General features: G+C 51.4%; 8 protein-coding genes across 8 annotated transcripts; 3 read left to right on the forward strand and 5 right to left on the reverse strand.

The window, feature by feature from the left end:
- Positions 1-601: 601 nt before the first annotated feature.
- On the reverse strand, positions 602-4,050 carry COCVIDRAFT_30362 (hypothetical protein; the record flags this gene model as incomplete). Its single annotated transcript, XM_014696715.1, has 4 exons — positions 602-2,125; positions 2,173-2,372; positions 2,422-3,753; positions 3,810-4,050. The coding sequence occupies 4 exons, from the start codon at positions 4,048-4,050 to the stop codon at positions 602-604; spliced, it is 3,297 nt and encodes a 1,098-aa protein (XP_014552201.1).
- A 1,553-nt stretch (positions 4,051-5,603) lies between these two features.
- On the reverse strand, positions 5,604-5,957 carry COCVIDRAFT_19659 (hypothetical protein; the record flags this gene model as incomplete). The annotated part of the gene is made up of 1 exon (XM_014696706.1): positions 5,604-5,957. The coding sequence occupies one exon, from the start codon at positions 5,955-5,957 to the stop codon at positions 5,604-5,606; it is 354 nt and encodes a 117-aa protein (XP_014552192.1).
- A 1,322-nt stretch (positions 5,958-7,279) lies between these two features.
- COCVIDRAFT_110908 (hypothetical protein) lies at positions 7,280-8,024 on the reverse strand (the record flags this gene model as incomplete). The annotated part of the gene is made up of 2 exons (XM_014696716.1): positions 7,280-7,726; positions 7,776-8,024. 2 exons carry the CDS (start codon positions 8,022-8,024, stop codon positions 7,280-7,282), a joined length of 696 nt encoding a protein of 231 aa, XP_014552202.1.
- A 686-nt stretch (positions 8,025-8,710) lies between these two features.
- COCVIDRAFT_110889 (hypothetical protein) lies at positions 8,711-8,866 on the reverse strand (the record flags this gene model as incomplete). The annotated part of the gene is made up of 1 exon (XM_014696717.1): positions 8,711-8,866. A coding segment is annotated over one exon (156 nt), but the record flags the coding sequence as incomplete, so codon positions are not given.
- Positions 8,867-9,602: 736 nt separating this feature from the next.
- Positions 9,603-10,695, forward strand: COCVIDRAFT_110906 (hypothetical protein; the record flags this gene model as incomplete). Its single annotated transcript, XM_014696718.1, has 4 exons — positions 9,603-9,819; positions 9,876-10,373; positions 10,425-10,541; positions 10,592-10,695. The coding sequence occupies 4 exons, from the start codon at positions 9,603-9,605 to the stop codon at positions 10,693-10,695; spliced, it is 936 nt and encodes a 311-aa protein (XP_014552204.1).
- A 931-nt stretch (positions 10,696-11,626) lies between these two features.
- On the forward strand, positions 11,627-13,683 carry COCVIDRAFT_110847 (hypothetical protein; the record flags this gene model as incomplete). Its single annotated transcript, XM_014696719.1, has 5 exons — positions 11,627-11,660; positions 11,750-12,259; positions 12,315-12,778; positions 12,830-13,098; positions 13,158-13,683. The coding sequence occupies 5 exons, from the start codon at positions 11,627-11,629 to the stop codon at positions 13,681-13,683; spliced, it is 1,803 nt and encodes a 600-aa protein (XP_014552205.1).
- A 518-nt stretch (positions 13,684-14,201) lies between these two features.
- COCVIDRAFT_30367 (hypothetical protein) lies at positions 14,202-15,495 on the forward strand (the record flags this gene model as incomplete). The annotated part of the gene is made up of 2 exons (XM_014696720.1): positions 14,202-14,403; positions 14,495-15,495. The coding sequence occupies 2 exons, from the start codon at positions 14,202-14,204 to the stop codon at positions 15,493-15,495; spliced, it is 1,203 nt and encodes a 400-aa protein (XP_014552206.1).
- A 66-nt stretch (positions 15,496-15,561) lies between these two features.
- COCVIDRAFT_110852 (hypothetical protein) lies at positions 15,562-17,203 on the reverse strand (the record flags this gene model as incomplete). Its single annotated transcript, XM_014696721.1, has 3 exons — positions 15,562-16,506; positions 16,558-16,964; positions 17,041-17,203. 3 exons carry the CDS (start codon positions 17,201-17,203, stop codon positions 15,562-15,564), a joined length of 1,515 nt encoding a protein of 504 aa, XP_014552207.1.
- Positions 17,204-17,650: the final 447 nt, after the last annotated feature.

The raw sequence follows: 17,650 nt of genomic DNA on the forward strand, positions 1-17,650 counted from the left end.
CCCCCCACATTTACCTCTCCAACCCGCCCTGTTACCACTCTCACCCTATCCCCTCATCAGATCACCCTTTTTTTTCTTCCCAATATCAATACTCCAATTGATGAATTGAACATCAAAGCTTACTCAGCATTTTACAAAAAAAGCTGCTTGGCGCAGCGGAAGCGCGCCGGGCTCATAACCCGGAGGACCTCGGATCGTAAGTTTGACTTGCGCTATCTTAGCAAAAGAGTTCGAATCAGGTAACTAACAATGTGGAATAGGAAACCGAGAGCAGCTAGTAAAATGGTTGATTGATATCTTTTTTTTGTCTCTCTCAGAGATTCATTGATAGGCGAAAATGATTTTTTTTTTAAATAAATGCCAGGAATTTTTACTTTTTTAGTTTTTGTTTGGACTACCAAGGTGCAAGAAAGTATTGACGCAAAAAAAGTGTCTCATTTTGAAGGTATTTACTAAAACCACATACTACCACACGCCATGCTAAACGAATAAAAAAACATTCTTTCAGTTTTAATCCCATCAACATCAACAATGAAAAGGTAAATTATAATCCCCCCCACACCACTCCTACTACTTTCCACAGAAAAAAAAAAGCAAGCGCCTACGACGCAGTCACAAGCACATAACTCGTAATAGCATCCATACGCTCCTTTGTCAGTTTCAGTCCCACCTTCAACAACTCGGTCGCAACCTCTTGATCCTTCTTCTCCAGCTCCTTGTATTTTTCACGTGTAAGCAACCACGCAACCGAGTCGTTTTCCGCCGCCACAGTACCAGTGCGGTCTGTCTCTGAGAAGAACGGAAGTTCACCACAGGTGGTACCAGGGAGAATGACTTCGAAGAAGCTGCCTTGGTCGAGCTCGTACTCTGTTCGCAGGCGGCCCTTTTCAAGAATGTAGAAACCGTCTGGATCGTCACCGCGCGAGTATAGTACTGTGCCCGCGGGATACTCCTTGCGCTCAAAGTAAGGTGCGACGGCTTGCCAAAAGTCTTCGTTCTTGGTGGACACGTCTTCAAAAGTCTGGAGGATAATCTTGAGTGGCTGTGCAAAGTTTCGCCAGCGTGGCGGCACAACAGTTGTCGTGTATTGGGAAGCGTTGTCGGTTATGGAGAAAGTGTCGTCGCCACTCTCACGCATTGTTGAGCGAGCGGCAATGAGGCGAGCACCTCTTCGGGGTGACGAGAATACCGGGTTGAGGGAGCTGGCGCCAAACGAAGTGGGTGAGCCAGGCTCGTGAGTAGAAATATCCTTGGCCCCCGAGATGCTCATGGGTGGTGTCGTTTGTTGCTTAGATGGGCGTCTATTGCAGTGTCTGTGGAACACCTCGAGGAGTTCGTTTTCACACGATTCGAGTGCCGTATTGAGGTCTTCAAAAATCTGGGGTGGCGGGCATTCTTCATCCCCTTCTCCGTCCAGCAGCCCTACGTTCTGTAGAGCACGTCCGACGGGATCAGAAAATGAGATTCCAGAAATGATCATCTTGACGTTCTTGGTGTTCAAGATACGGTTGATACGCTGGAAGCCTTCAGAACTGGAAAAGTCGACATCCGTAACATGAGTGAAGTCGACAATGATGAAGCTGATTGGGTTCCTCTCAAAGTTATCATCGTCGATCAAGGAGCGCATATACTCCTCGACCGATACAATCGTACCGAAAAACAAGAATCCGCCAAGTTTAATGGCACGAATCTGTCCTCGAACTTTGTTGAGGTACCGCGAATCTGATCGTGGACGGCGAACTGTAGACTCGGCAATCATGCCGCTGTAGGATGCGCGGATGGCTGAATGACGCGAGCTTTGCACAACGTAGCTAACGCATGCAAGGACGATGCCGACAAAGATTCCAACCACAAAGTCGTGGATACCCATGATGAGCACGATGACCAGGATGGTCAGATATTCGAGTTTGTGGCATTTGCCAAAGGTATCCCAAAGGGCTTCTTTCATAAGGTCAATACCTAGGAGGAAAATGAGTGCGCCAACTAGACAGATGGGGATATAGCCAACCATGGCTGGGCCAGCTAGCCAGACAGCAGTCGTGGCAAATGCGAGCATGACACCAGCTGTACGGCTGTTACCACCGTTGTCGACGAACATGACACTGTTTGCATAGACGAGATAGTTCTATAGATGTTAGCGATGCCGCGAATCACGCGTGTGGCTATCCATACCTGAATGCTACCCAAGCACCCAGAGAGGGTGTTGGAGATGCCGTGGGCGATCAACTCTCGGTTCACATCGAGATTGTCCTCCCTCACAGCTGCACCTAGAGCAGGAACATTGATAGGTACATGAATGATACCGAAAAAGGATAGAGCAAACATAGTGGGAATGGTGCTCACAAGGGCTCCTGCGTCTACACTGCCAAACTCTGTTGGTTTGTTAGCACACTGTCACTGAGAGTTCAGCGAGGCACTTACTAAAGTAGGTGTAGAACCTGTAAAACTGGACACCGGCTTCCGGCAGCTCGAATATCCAGCCCGCATTACGCACAGGCTCCAGATCCTTGTGAAGGATACCCTTGACAACAAGGTAGAAAATGGCAAATACAGAAACGAAGAAAGCAGGCAAGACAAACGGGCTCTTGGATAGCCGCCGCAGTACCATGATCAAAATGGCAAGGGCAAGCGGCAGCGTCCAGAGGTACCAAGTGTCGGAGGAAAAGAGCTTGTGCAGGGTTTCGAGATCATAATTGAGGTTGCCTTCGAGACGAGCTGACACTTCAATGCCAGTCACAATGAGGAAGAAGCCCACTCCGCCAATGCAGCCGATAAGAATGTGTCTTGGGAAGAAGCTGACTAGGTTGCCAAGCTTAAAGGCACCAAGAGCAAGAAAGATGAGACCAGTCAAGATGGAGCTGAGACAGTAGGAGACAATGGTGGTGGCTATGATTGCCTCCGGGGGCTTGCCCTCCATCTGTTCCATGATGGAATATGCCATTTTATGGAAAAAGGGCACAACCTCAATCATTTCAGATCCGACACCGCCCTTGAACACAGACAGTCCTAGAGAGTAGCACAATTGTGACACTATACAGCTGACAAAGAAAATCGAGATGCCATCTGGGCCCGTGTTGCTGAAAATGGGTGCACCGAGTGGGAACAGAATGTAGCCATAAGACAGCGCATCGAGGAGATTCAGCAGCAGACCGAGGAAGACGGCAGATGTGATCTGGACGCCCTCAATGGCACGTGAAAGGAGAGCATCCTTGGTGTAGTTGTTGGGGTCGGTTAGCGATCTGCCAATGCCCCTGACATGTTCGCGACCAACCTCGAGGGTGTGTGTAAGACGACGAGGTAGGTTCGATTTGGGTCGTGGCGCCCACGAATCATGCGGTATAGATTTGTGCTTTTGCTGAGGGCCTGAGCGCGACAATCTGCCTTGGGGAAGCAGAGGAGTTCGCTCCGTGTCTTCAACGACTACACTCGGGGATACATTCTTGTTGTTTTGGGCGGTGTCGACCTGCGACTTTGGGCTGAAAAAGTTACGATCTTGGTACTGAGGGCCAATTACCGTCTCGGGGGTTTCGGCGTCGCTTTCCTGATCAATGGCATCGGTCCAGCGGCCAGAGTCTTGTGACGTGCGCCCGTCCTCACTGTCCGAGGGGATGGCGCCCGGCCTCGTGGCATACGCGTCGGAGTCGGCAAAGCTGCCACGGTGCGGTCGGTCCTGGTAGTTTTCGACCTCGAGGGCATACGAAGCTAGTTGGGAGCTTCTCTCGCGCACGCCCTGGGACGAGTAGTGTGGGGTATCTGCAAGGCAGTCAGTGAGTGCTGGCAATGGGTGAGACGAGGCTTCGAATACGGACCAGCAAAGCTGTGTGACGTCTGGTGGGCAAAGGAACGGATGGGATTGCGCGTGTACGAGCCAGAGAGGGCACCAGAAGCAATCGACTGGCCGCGTATCCGGCGTGGAAGACTGTGGCCGCCATTCTCGGCGTGCGCTTGGTCGTAGGCAAAGTCGGCGTCGTTTGTGTTGTCGCCAGTAAAAGGCAGCTGGGGTTGCTGGTCGGCGGCGGGCGCGTCGCGGGCAAAGAGACGAGAAGGCATTGCGCCCAAGTCAAAGGAGAAGAAACGACGGTCGGGTCAAAGTCAACAGGCCATGTCCTGAGCGAGGAAAGTTTAAGTGGAGAAGACAGAGTGCCGGATTGAGGGAAAGGGCGCGGTCCAGGTGGGTAAATGAATGGGCGGGCAGGCGCTGTGAGGGTTTATTAGGGTAGTGCGGATGGTGGATGGACGATGGTAGCAGCAACTGTCTCGCAATCGCCTGGAGATGGCACGCGATTCTGGCTTCTGCGCACCGTGGTTTGGCGGATCCAGTCAGGTATCATGGTGACGGGCCGCAAGATAAGCAAGGATGGCATGGCTTAGCCAGGAATTGAGCTTACTTTGGAGAGGGGCGGGTGCAATGGCATAAAATTTTGGCGGAACAGCGTGGGTCGGGCAACCTTGCAACGGCTGCCGGTACGTCATCCGCCGCTAGCGAACCCCTGCCCTGGTGCTGCCAATGTCGCTACAGCCATGGGATAGGATGGGCCATTTGAGTCCAACGTCTTGTTGCTTGCATCCATACGCTTCTATACCCCGCCTGCTCGCAATATGGCGTCAACGGGCAGGGCAGCTCGATAAGACTTTGAACCATGGAGCAATCACATGTTTCGCTTCGTCTACTTGAGTATGCATGCAGCATGCACTACGGCGGAGCGTGCCGGGGGAGACAGGCCGTTGCATTCGCCTCTCCACTCTGTAGGAACTGTACTTTATCCATTTGGGCCGGCTATGGTGTACCTACATACGTAAGTATCCATGTACATCCAAGTACATATGTCTATGTATCAGTCCATATATCCTCCCAGTCGTCATGACAAGAAAACCATGTCATTTTCACGTTTTGCCATTGTCATTGCTTGCTGAAAGACTATCATGTCTGGTCTTTTTTTTCTCCTCTGCGCTAAACTCAAACTAGTCGAGTGTTGAGCCCGTTTGCAACTTTTGTTCAAATTTTTTGCCTTCTCCGCACGCAGGTTCCGTGGCGGTTCGAGAGTGCTCTTCGCGTCTCCCGCTCCACTTTACAACCACTGAAAAAAAAGGTCGACACAGACGCAGAGTCATTAGCGTTAACATGGCGTCGGGTAGGGTCCAGACAAAGTCGTATTGCAGCCCTTTGCCGTCGCCACGTTCACCAATGAAAATTGCGGCGACTTTTTCCCTGATGCGGTTGTCCCGGCCTATCGGATCGTGGAATTGATATGCATCGTAGAAGACGAATCCCATTGTTATCGGAATTTTTTTGCAACAATCATGTCAAGTGCATGGCCATGCAACAAAATAACTTGCAAATTTGAGCGATTAATCGTGGAGACGATTATAAATTAATGATTAATCAAGCCTGTGCGTACTCTGGACTTTATAGCGTTCGAGATCCTTAACAACAACTCCCTCTGGCACTTGTTATAAATAGCGCTCAAATATCCTTCCATCTCACGCAGTAGCTTGTATGCGCCTCCAGAACACCAACCCCGCAACTAATCAAGGCCGAGAAGTTCGTACTAAGATCTTCCATGGAAGTTTCAGGTAAAGAACTTGCTGCTACACTCGTTGCCCTAATTCACCCTCGCCTCCCCCACCTCCTTCCCATAACCACTTATAACCGATTCGTCATCAGTATCATATACTATCTTCCCTCCATCTTCCCCCACAGCCCTCGCTTCCCGCTTCTTTGCCGCAGCCCTTCTCACAAAAAATACAATGATGGCTACCAGCACCGCCAGCCCTACAACCGCAACAACAGGGGCGCCGACAACGACTTGTATAGGGACTGGCGAGACACCATTGTCGTATTCAGGTGTAGAGAAAGGTTGAGTAGCAGGTGATCCAGTCATGCTAGTCGCAGGCGCCGTTGTTGTAAAGTCAGCGAAGCGGGGGACCAGTATCAGTGTTGAAGATGTCTCGGCCATGGTGCTGTGAAGTGCAGTGTACACTGCTTACGCCACGTATTAACAAGTGACGTGCTCGACAATATGATGAAGAAAAAAAAAGGTAAAAGAGAAGAGAGACACAAGTGAGATATCATCAGAGTAAAACAAACCAGCAATCGCGCTTTATTTCATTCCTTCCCTTCCACAACAGCAGCCAAGCAACCTTGCTGCGCCCTCAAAAATTTTCATTCTTCAACCCTGGACCTGAAACTCGCTTTGGCACCGCGTCGCCATAGCCCCTTCCCTGGAGTGGAGAAAAAGGGCTGAGTAACGATATAGTAGTAACACAGCAAAAGCCACTCTTCTAGGCAGGACGCCTAGTAAGATGTGTTTGCTTTAGTACTAGGCACCAAGAAAACTCACAACAATCTCTCATTTCTATCTATCCCATTAATTTCCGCATCCCCCCCTTTTCCCTAGTTATTAACAAAAATTAAATAATTCAAAGACGAACAAAAATGGTCGTAATATACCACGATATATAAATAAAACGATAGTCCACCGCTTCCAAGTACACGCACAGCCATGTTACCACCCTCCAACCCAAGTCCCCAAACCGCCAAGCCGCTACACCCCAAACAGGCAAACAAACCCTATAAATAACTCTAGTATGCGGAGACTTTTTGGTGTGAACAAAATGCGCACGTGGGGGATGGGACGGCGGCGGCCTTAACTCAGGGTAGCAAGTAGGGTTCCCGATAAGACTAGTCCCCCGGTGCGAGTTTGTCTCGGTTGATCATTTGTCTTCCTGTTCTATCGGAACATGTGGGGGGGCATAATGTAAAGACGAAAGTCGGGATAGCTGTTTCCGGCCGTGAACGGACGAGTTGTTTCCGACGACGTTGTTGTTCTCTACTTCTTTTCCCGGTTTAGCCGCGGCGGCAGTTTGGGGTGGCAGATGGACGAGATTCATGACTAGACATGAGGAGTGTTAGTCGTGAATCAGTTGCATGTCGGGAGTGGAGACTGCACGACTAATGCATGTGTGTGAGGCTCACGGCTGTGAAATGACCAGTAGTGTTACTTATTGTAAATGTACGTATGTATGTATGAATGTGTATTGCGTCTGGACTCGGAAAAAAAGCTCCGCATATGCAGTGTTACCAGCCCATGTCATAAGGGTATAATTAAAACTGTTACGCCCTTTACCCAAGAATGAAGAAGAAACCAAGAACCCCTCGCTACGCTGCTGGGCAATCGAGTTGATGTCGACCCCCAGGTGAGAAGAACAAGAGAAAAAAAGAAACTTTTTTTGTTTGTTTTACACATCATCAGAGCCGGCTGACTTTGCGGGCAGAATGCTATTGTGCCAGAATTCTGTCGACAGCAGCACTGGCTAGTTGCTGGACGTCCTGGATGCCTCCCTTGACGTCGATAATCTCAACGTCCTTGAGTTGCTTGCATTCCGTCTCGTCGGGCTCCTCGAGGGCAGCAAACTGACTGGCGACCATGGCGTCCTTCATGTAGTGGCCTTGCCTGGCACGGACGCGCGAGAGCAGCGTCTCCATGTCGGAGCGGAGGTAGACAAAGTGGACGTTGGCATTTGGGTCTTGGTCGTAGAGCCTGGCGGTGCGGATGACGTCGCGGTACTTTTTCTTGAGAGCGCTGCAGGTGACGACGACGCCACGCGAGCCGTTGTTGAGAGCGGTGAGGGCCTGGTCGCGCAGCAGGATGAGCCAATCCCAGCGATCTTCGTCGTTGAGGGGAATGCCGGCGGCCATCTTGTCAATGTTTGCTTTTGGGTGGAACTGTGGGGCAGTTAGCAGGCGCTAGGCGGCATCGGGCAAGGCGACTTACCTCATCACCCTCAATGTAGTCGAAGCCATATCGATCGGACAGATGCTTGGCAATGGTGCTCTTGCCGCAGCCTGCAGGGCCGGTGACAATGAGGATGTGGTGGTGGGCGGGGATGGTCATTTGAGCCGTCTTTGTGTCGGCGAGGGCAGGCGACGATGTGGATGGCGAGCCGGTATTTGAGGCGGGAGGCGTGGGCGGCGATACATATTGTATGGGGGCGGGGACTGATTGCTCCATGGTTTGCATCATGGCGTTGGAGCGGCAGCAAGAAGACGGGCGGGGGACGGGCGAATATAAGTAAGGTGCAGTCGAGGGCGTTTGCGAGTGAGTGAGTGAGTGAGTAGGTGTTTGAGTTGGGCAGCCAGGTAGCAGCAAGCAGGAAACCGGAAACGGGACTTGGGCTGGATTTAATATGCGATATTGCAAACGCACATGTATCGACAACGGCTAGTTTGGATGCAGAGGGTCAGCAATCTACCAGAAAGGCACCCAATGTGCGCTGGGGGGAGAGTGGATTTTAAGGCTCGCAGTCGGGGACGCTCATCTGGAAATTTCGCCCGCCGCGCCATGACGGTGACGGCAAGGGTGGGATGGGCTGGCGGGCGTTGTGCTTCAGGAGGCCCAGGCAGGATGGTACGCGTGCAACCACGACAGCGAATGGCGGCGCGAACCGGACAGCTAGTGGCGGTGCGAGGGCCAGACGGGTGCAACAGCCGGGCAGCCGGCGTGGAGAGGTTGAGGGCTTCGGCCTTTGAACATGCAACTGTCGCGTGTGGGATGATGGATGTCATGCTGAGTCCTAGCGCCCGAATCCCTCCCTTTTTTTCCCCCGCACTGCCCATCCCATCTCTCAGGAACCGGCTGGCCTGCCCTGTCCACTACCACCACTACCACCACTACCACCACCACTCCCTCCTACCTACATCCACAATATGTCACAGCCAGGTCACACAGCATGCAGTGCCCCGCGTCGGGCTGGGGAGGCGACTACCACTAGATCGCCACGGACTGCCTGCCTGCCGTCTGTCGTCTATCCCCCTCGCTCTGTATGCATACATGTGCATACATGGCAGATGTGTAGCACCTGAATCTTAGATCTATACGCCGTGGGCAAGTGTGTGTGTGTGCACTGTACTACCCTATACACTACGCAGGACTCGACGTAGCATCCCATCCATAGACCGACGACGGCACAGGAACGCCCTCTCCACATACGCCCTCACCGCCTTGACTCGTGCACACCACGCGGTTGGATAATGGCGCGTGGGGGTCCGGCGCGGCCTCGAGACACCATCGGCCCGGCCAGGTCGAGGCTGAGGACTAGACGACCATCGCATCTGCTTGCCTTTTCTTTTTTTGCCCGCCAATACGAGCCAGTTCACGTCTGGCTTCGCGCGCGCTTCCCGGCCAGCCGCCTCCCCCTACTTCGCATTACTTACGTAGGAATGTGGAGGGCCTGCCCTCTGCCACCTACAACTGCGCCCTGCCCTCTGACCCTCGCAACCCGCGACGCAGTAAGACGTGACGTGGACCCATTGAGTTTGCCGGCATCGTCAGGAAACGGAAACCAAGTAAATAATCCGGACAAGCAGCCATGTCGGACAGCGAACAGCGGACAGCGAACAGCTAACAGCCAACAGTCAGCAGCGTACCAAGTCTTGTACAGTGGCAGTGGCCACTTGGTAGCCAACGGGGAAGCGGGGCACCGCCCACGTGACCCGCCCCCAACATGGACAAGCGCTGTATGACGAAAGCATGCACCACGCATCCACACGTCCACCTTGCTCTCAGCCCCGTCGGCCGCCGACGCGATCACGCACTCCAACCATGTCCTACTTCTTCTCCACCCCGGTCGACATCGACATTGTCCTCGAGGACCTCGACGACCGCTCTGCCGTCGACGTCAAGCTCGACAAGAACCGCAAGGAGAAAGTCCCCCTCTACCTCGACGGCGAGTCGGTCAAGGGCCAGGTTACCGTCCGCCCCAAAGATGGCAAGCGCCTCGAGCACACCGGCATCAAGGTCCAGTTCATTGGCACCATTGGTACGCCCCTCGCCCGTCCCAGACTTCCCCGCGCATGGCTGATGTAGTGCGCCCAGAAATGTTCTTCGACCGCGGAAACCACTATGAGTTCCTCTCCCTCGGCCAGGAGCTAGCCGCTCCCGGCGAGCTGCAGCACCCCCAGACCTTTGACTTCAACTTCAAGAACGTCGAGAAGCAATACGAGTCGTACAATGGCATCAACGTCAAGCTGCGCTATTTTGTCCGCGTCACCGTCTCCCGCAGAATGGCCGACGTGGTTCGCGAAAAGGACCTCTGGGTCTACTCGTACCGCATCCCCCCAGAGACAAACAGCTCCATCAAAATGGACGTCGGCATCGAGGACTGCTTGCACATTGAGTTTGAGTACTCAAAGTCCAAATACCATCTCAAAGATGTCATTGTAGGCAGGATATACTTCCTCCTCGTCCGATTAAAGATTAAGCACATGGAGCTGTCCATCATTCGGCGAGAAACAACGGGCGCGCCTCCGAACCAGTACAACGAAAGTGAGACCCTGGTCCGCTTTGAAATCATGGACGGTTCCCCCTCTCGAGGTACATGAATGTGACTCTTTGCGACAAGAATCCCACTAACCCACATCGCAGGTGAAACAATTCCAATCAGGTTATTCCTTGGCGGCTTCGACCTGACCCCCACCTTCCGCGAAGTCAACAAGAAGTACTCGACCAGATATTATCTCAGTCTAGTACTTATTGACGAAGGTGAGCTATTCCCGCCCTCTATCTAGAGCATTCCACTGACAACCATCTAGATGCGCGACGATACTTTAAGCAGTCCGAGATTGTACTCTTCCGACAAGCACCCGAGGGCCTCACATTGGCGCAGGAACAGAACAAGTTGATGGCGGTATCATGAGGGAGGCACCTTGAGCAGAAGAGCACTTGCGTCTAACCCAAGTTTGCTCAGTACGCCATCCTGTGGCATTAATGTCGGAGTTATTCGTTGCGCATAGTAATACCCCGATATGGGATCCTACGGGACCATTGAGCCTTGGTATTGTAGCATATGGGTTTTGAGTGTACCCTTATATCCATGGGAATGTAGCAGTCTCCGTGGACACTATCCATCGGCCAAGTAAAGCAATTATGGCCGCGTCTCCACACTGATGCGCTAGTCAAAGTGGAGCCTCTATTTGCTGTACCGTTGCTATGCACATTCGTCGGCTTGGCTTGCAGACGGTGACTAAGGACCGGCGACTGCTATGTGCTGATGTTCTGCATCAAATGCCGATGGCGTTTTGCATACATCTGCTCGTATGCTGCCCGTGTATATGTACCATCTTCTGTCGCAGTGTGAACATCACGCGACACACCAAGTCTTGATTTTCTCATGCGTGCACATTCTGACGAGTGCAGGCCAACAAGCTCCACTTGACCATGCCGATGTCCGTTCAACTTGTGATCTGTACAGCGCCACAACTAGCCGCAACGCCTCAGGATCGAGATGAGGATTGCCTTATCAGTCAATATGTATCGAGAATTGAGGCTCTTGTTCGGCTCTACCCACTCATTATGAAGATCATCCAAGACGATTGGCACACATGTCTCTGAGCCGTGGGTAACTCTCGGAAATACCGGCGACATGGGCGGACTAGGCAAAAAGCTTCCCTGCCAGTGACGTAGCACATGCAATTCTTCACTTTCCCATGCATGAATAGCAGCACCACCATTTCCCATTTAGTCATATGGCTGTTGTCTGTGTGAATCCTAGGCTCAACGTAATCTGAATATAAGGTCGATCTGACCGTACTCACCTTTGCAACATAGAATAGCAGCTGAGTTACACCATGTCGCATCAACAATCTGGTTTGCCAGGAAACAGTAAGTAATCCATCAATGTCTTTGATTCAATCAAGACAGGAACCTTTGGAATTTTTTTTTCAGACAACTAACACCCTAGTTTTCAATAGCACAACAACAACCAGAGGAATCTGCATCTCAACGACCCACCAATCTGACAAATGAATCGAGACAACCGACAACGAGATCCCTTGCCTCGACAGTTCTACATCGCGGTCGTTCCGATGCACCGAGCATAGGAAGACCTGATACTGTTCATTTGACGTCCAGACCGCCGAATGCTCGCACTAATACTACCGCAACCAGCACGGCGCCTATGGGCAGCATCAGGAATACGCCTTCAAATACTGCAACTCGCGAAAATGTCAGACAAGAGCCTCCTCGACGCCCAGAGAAGAAGCAACAGCAAGTTGTCGATGTTGACAACGATTACTTCACCCTGAATCCATGGTATAACGAGCAGAAACAGAAGCCAGTCTTTGGTTTGGGTGCTCCTCTTCCACGCACAGTTCGTCGTGGCATGTGGTGGGGACGAGGGGATTTGCGTAAATCTTTGTACAAAATCGACGAGGACGATGGTGTCTCACGGCAGGACGGCCTTGACTTTGGGGATGGAAAAGGTAAGATTTCGCTCTTTTTTGCAAACCACAGCTACCCTAACTAGAGCGTGTATAGGTTTAGAAGAAGATTCAGAAGATTCCCAGGAGACTTTGAACGCCGGAAGCAACACCAACAGTCAAGGAAACCCAGACAGATTTCAGACTGTAGTCAATGGCCGCAGAGTCAACGTAAAACGTGTGCCGACAAGTGAAGCCAACCAAGTACTCGGCTTGAATCACAATCAAGACTCCCGCTCCCACGAGCACCACGATGGCCAAACACGTGCTCCAGTCAATGAGCACGGATTGGGATATGCCGATGGAGGTGGACACCAGCAACACTTTGGTCTCCAGGACGGTCTTCCGCCGCTTCAAGAACGGGCCACAAACGAAACTAGTCAAACTAGTCAAACCAAAGAAGAAGAAAAAGAAACCCAACGACAGAAAGAAGAGGAAGAAAGGGAGTTTTATAACCAATACCGCAACCCTATTGCTAGATTCCGAGCAAAGTACCCGCAAGCTCCGGCAGAGTTTCTTGCAGTATGTCTGCCTTCTTGTCAAACAAATATTTGCTTTATTGACAATTCACAGACGTTCATATACCTCTTGATTGGGCTATGCGTAAACTTGTCTGTTGCTACATCTCAACAGAGCACTGGTAGCTTTGAGACACAAGCCTGGGGATGGGGATTCGCAGTTATGATAGGTATCTATCTGGGCGGAGGAGTCAGTGGATCCCACCTCAGTCCAACAGTATCCATATCACTTTCGGTATTTCGTGGTTTCCCCTGGAAGATGGCTGTCGTCTACATCTGCATGCAACTATTAGCTGGTCTTGCCGCTGGAGCCGTCGCATATGCGTAAGTCTAAATTGCTCTTATTTGAATTTGGTCGACAAACTAATTAACATGTATAACAGAGTCTACCATGACGCCATCCACGAAGTAGATCCCGGTCTCACTCTCGATATGACGGGAAAGGCTCTCTTCCCCAAAGGACCCATCTACTCTACTGCAACTGGCTTCTTCAATGACTTCATCTACATGGCCATCTTCGTATGTGTCGTTTTCGCCCTGGGAGACGACCAAAACTCTCCTCCAGGCCAAGGAATGACTGCCTTCATCGTTGGTCTCACCGGAATGGTAACCATGATTGGTCTCGGATACAACACCGGCTTGGGCATTTCACCGGCGCGTGACCTTGGGCCTCGTCTCGTGGCATACTGGGTCGGATACAAGGATGCTTTTTCTACAGGTTACTGGGCATATGGCTGCTGGGGTGCATCTGTTAGCGGCGCGCTGTGCGGTGGTTTGTTGTATGATACGTGTATTTTTGTGGGTGGTGAGTCGCCGGTGAATTATCGCTGGCCGCAGCCTGGTGATATCAAATGGAGGGCTAGACAGACTAAGCAACTTGCAAAGGACAAGATTCAGCAAGTTGCATGAAAACCATTTCGTCATGAAATGGCTGTTAGAATTTCAGAAAATGTTCATCCTGTTTGTTGGCGTGTTTTTGACAGGGATTTCCACCTTACCGGCTGTGAGGGGTGGCGTACTATAGGTACCGGGAATACGAAAAGTGGAAGCACCACCGGGGATAAGATTTTAGGGGCCATCGGCAGCCAGGGTTTTTCCCCAGACTTTCTGCCATCCCGCTATTTGTTCCTTATATATACTAAAAACAGGTACGCAAGCTCTCGGATTATCTGGAGAAACCTAGTGTAATTCCTGCTAATCGGCTAGGATTTACTTTACTAGTATCGTACCCAGGACTACGAGATCTTGCTCACAACTGTCAAAACCTCAATTCGTGCTGACATCCTTCATCACGCACGAGATTGTTGGCATCAAGTTCATCATGTTTTTAGAAGCAACCTAGGGGGCCTTAAAAAAACTGTACTTGGAAGATATACTTTCATTCTTCTCTCTTTCTCCACCCATCAATCTCGATATACAGCCAGACCATGTCGTCGTCCACAAGCGCCGACATCGCAATGACATCAACACCGAAACCCGAAACAATCACACAAGAGCAACGGGAACCTGAAAAATGTAAACCAGGTCTACGCCAAAGAGTAAAACATTTCACATTCGCTTGGTTCCTATGTACAATGAGCACGGGGGGTCTCGCCGTCGCTATTGGAGAGGCACCACATCAATTCAAAGGTAAGTACAATCCCTCCCACCCTCCCCCCATTTGAGAAAAAAAAAATGCAGGGAGAAAAAGAGGAAAATTACTAACACTCTCAAAAAAAAGGCCAATACCACATCTCCCTCACTCTCTACCTAACCACCCTCTTCCTCTTCCTCCTCTTCACCCTCCTATCCCTCTTCCGCTACCACCTGCACACCCGCCACTTCCACTCCGCCTTCTCCCTACCCCCAGAATCCCTCTTCACACCCGCCTTCACCCTATCCATCTGCGTCTTAATCGGCGGCGTACAAAACCTCGCCATAACCCACGGTCCAGGCACCCCCGGTCTCCTATCTCTAATCCACGTCCTCTACTGGATCTACGCAGCCGTATCCCTAGTAGGCGCAACATTACAGTACTACCTCCTCCTCCGCACAAACACCCCCATTCCCTTCTCGCCCGCGATCTTCCTCGCAGGATACTCCTGCATGCTAACCGGCACGCTGGCATCGCTCATCGTAGCAACCCAGCCAGCACAGCGCCACATGTCCATTGTGGTATCCGGAGTCGCATACCAAGGATTCGGCTGGTGCATCAGTCTCATCGCAATCACCCTCTACATCTCTTCCCTCCTCGAACGCGGCTTACCCCCGCCACGGGCCAGACCCGCAATGTTCATCCCTGTGGGAAGTTGCGCGTACACGGTTGTGGCGCTCGTGGGTATGGCGAGGGGAATCGCCCTGCATGAGCCGTATACCCAGACTTACCTCGCCAGACACCCCTTGGCACCAGAAATCCTCAGTATCCTGGCCTTCTTCTCCTCCGTCTTCGTCTACGTGTTTGCCGTTTGGCTGTTTGGTCTTGCCCTCGTGGCGAATCTGAGTGCCTGGGCTAAAATCCCGTTTAGCCTCGCGTGGTGGGCGTTTATCTTTCCGAATGTTGGGTTTGCGCTTGCGACGAGTGCGTTGGGGAGGGAGATGGAGAGTCAGCCGGTTCTTTGGCTCGGCAGTGTTATGACGGCTTTGCTGGTCGTGGTTTGGATTGTTGCGGCTGTGGCGTGTGCGAGGGCGGTGTGGAGGGGGGATATTGTTTGGCCGGGCAAGGACGAGGATAAGAATCGCTGAGGGGGGATTTATGGGAAATTTTTGTCTGATATTAAAAATCTAGTAATAAAGTAGTTTTTTTTTTACTTATCCAATATTCGCATGAGCTACTTTCCATCCCCCAGGCATCAAATCCGTATAAATCCTTAGCGGATCATACTTTGCACGAATTGACTGCAACCTCAACAAATTAGCAGCAGGATAGCTTTCAAATACCGGCTGCCCCTTCCCTGCATCATTCATATACAGATACCGCGCTGCTAACGACTTTTCACGGAGAAGACTGTTAATACTCACTGTAATCCTGTCCGCCGCCGCATATACAACGCCATCATCTTCCGCAGCGCCCCACGTAAAATTCTCGACTACCCAAAAATACGGCGCCTCATCGACATCGATTCCCTGGGGATTACCCCCGTTCTTAGCGCTGTGAGCGAGGAAGTCCTTTGTGATGGGCTGAAACGTGACCGAAGCTTGAAGGTTGGGAATCCTGGCTAAATCCGAGTACACGAGGGAAGTGAAGGTGTCGTGTATGATCTGAATGGCTTCCCGGTCGACAACTATAGATAAGGTGCGGAATGTCTGGCGTAACCCGAGAGGTTGCAACGAATCTGTCAGCGCGATGTAGTCGGATAGCGGCTGCAGGGTGTAGGAATCGGCCATAGGAACGAGCCTGGGGGCGGTGAAGTTCTCGAAAACCCTTGGATTATCCGTCTGGGAGTTGTAGAACTTTGCAGCTGCGTACACGGTTATGTTTGCGGCCGGCACAGTGACAATGGTCGGAATAATGGCTGCTTTGGCATCAGACGGTCCGCCGTATTTTCCGAAATTATACACGCCGTCTAGATAGCCGTTTGCTTGGGATTGGTTAAACTGTGCAATGCCGACGTGTACATGACTTCCTTGTACCGGCCGCAGATCGAATCTCGTAACAATGCAAAAGGAGTTACCGCCACCGCGCAAGGCCCAGAAGATATCAGCGTAGGCATTTGTAGCTGTTACTTCGACGATGCGACCGCTAGCCAAAACACACTTATTCCCGTCAGCAATATGGAAAAGAAAAATGAGAGTGATAGAACTAACCTGATACCCAACCACATTATCCGACGCAAACCCATACTCGGAGGCAAAAAACGATATCCCCCCTCCAAGCAACAAGCCCGGCACGCCAACATGCCCCACGCGACCCCCCACAGCCGCAAGCCCAAACGGCTGGAGATATGCATATACATCTCTCCAACGATTTCCCGGACCAACAGATACAATAGATTGATCATACGATAACGCCAACCCCGTCAAATTGGACAATGCCACCAACACACCAGCCCCATCTATACCATTTGACCCGGGAATCGGCATATGCCCCCCTCCACGCACCGCCACCTTCACCTGCGTGAGCGTCACAGTAGCAACTGCGTACGAGACTTGGTCTGCATTTTGGGGTACAAAGACACAGGATGGGGTGCTGTAGGTGGTTGCTGACCAATATGCTACATATGTATGCCGTTAGTAAAAGACATGCTTATGGGTGGAATTTTCATGAAGGAAGAGGAAATGGAGACGTACGCGAATGCGTTTCGTATGCGTAGCCTTGTGTGCCAGGGAGAAAAGTGTGCTCCGGAAACCGGTGTTTTAAACGGGAGCACGCTGCGTTTGCACTGCTTGGTGGGTTTTCTGCTGCTGATGGTGCGGCGAGAAGGAACGTTATGAGGACAGGGAAGATGAGCATTTTGGAAGCCTTCGTTGCGTTGCTTAGACTATGAGAGGTTGAGGGGCCCCCTTTGGGTTTTTTTTGAGCCAGCGACTCTGAGGGGGTTTTGTTTGTTATTTTCGACTGGGTGGCTCGTACCTGCCTAATATGTGGTGGGATGACGGCAGAGCATAAGGTTTTGGGCCAATCCGCTCAGTCCCGGGTAATGTAGGCTGACCTGGTGGAGCCTAGCATGTTCGGAATGTGTGGAGAACTTTTTGAGCATAGGATTGAAGCGTAGGGTTCTATACGGGAGCTTTTGTTTCTATGAATGATCGAGTTGATTCAGCGCTTCATCTATTTCAAAAAGTCTTATGGTAAAGCATGCTCTCTGGCTAGTATATGTGGATCTCATGATAAATAGAGTCACTCCTATTTGAGAAAGATATTTTGTGTACGCAGTTGGATTTTTAAACAGATTATGAC

This window comes from Bipolaris victoriae, assembly GCF_000527765.1.
Source record: "Bipolaris victoriae FI3 unplaced genomic scaffold scaffold_115, whole genome shotgun sequence".
Lineage (NCBI taxonomy): Eukaryota > Fungi > Ascomycota > Dothideomycetes > Pleosporales > Pleosporaceae > Bipolaris > Bipolaris victoriae.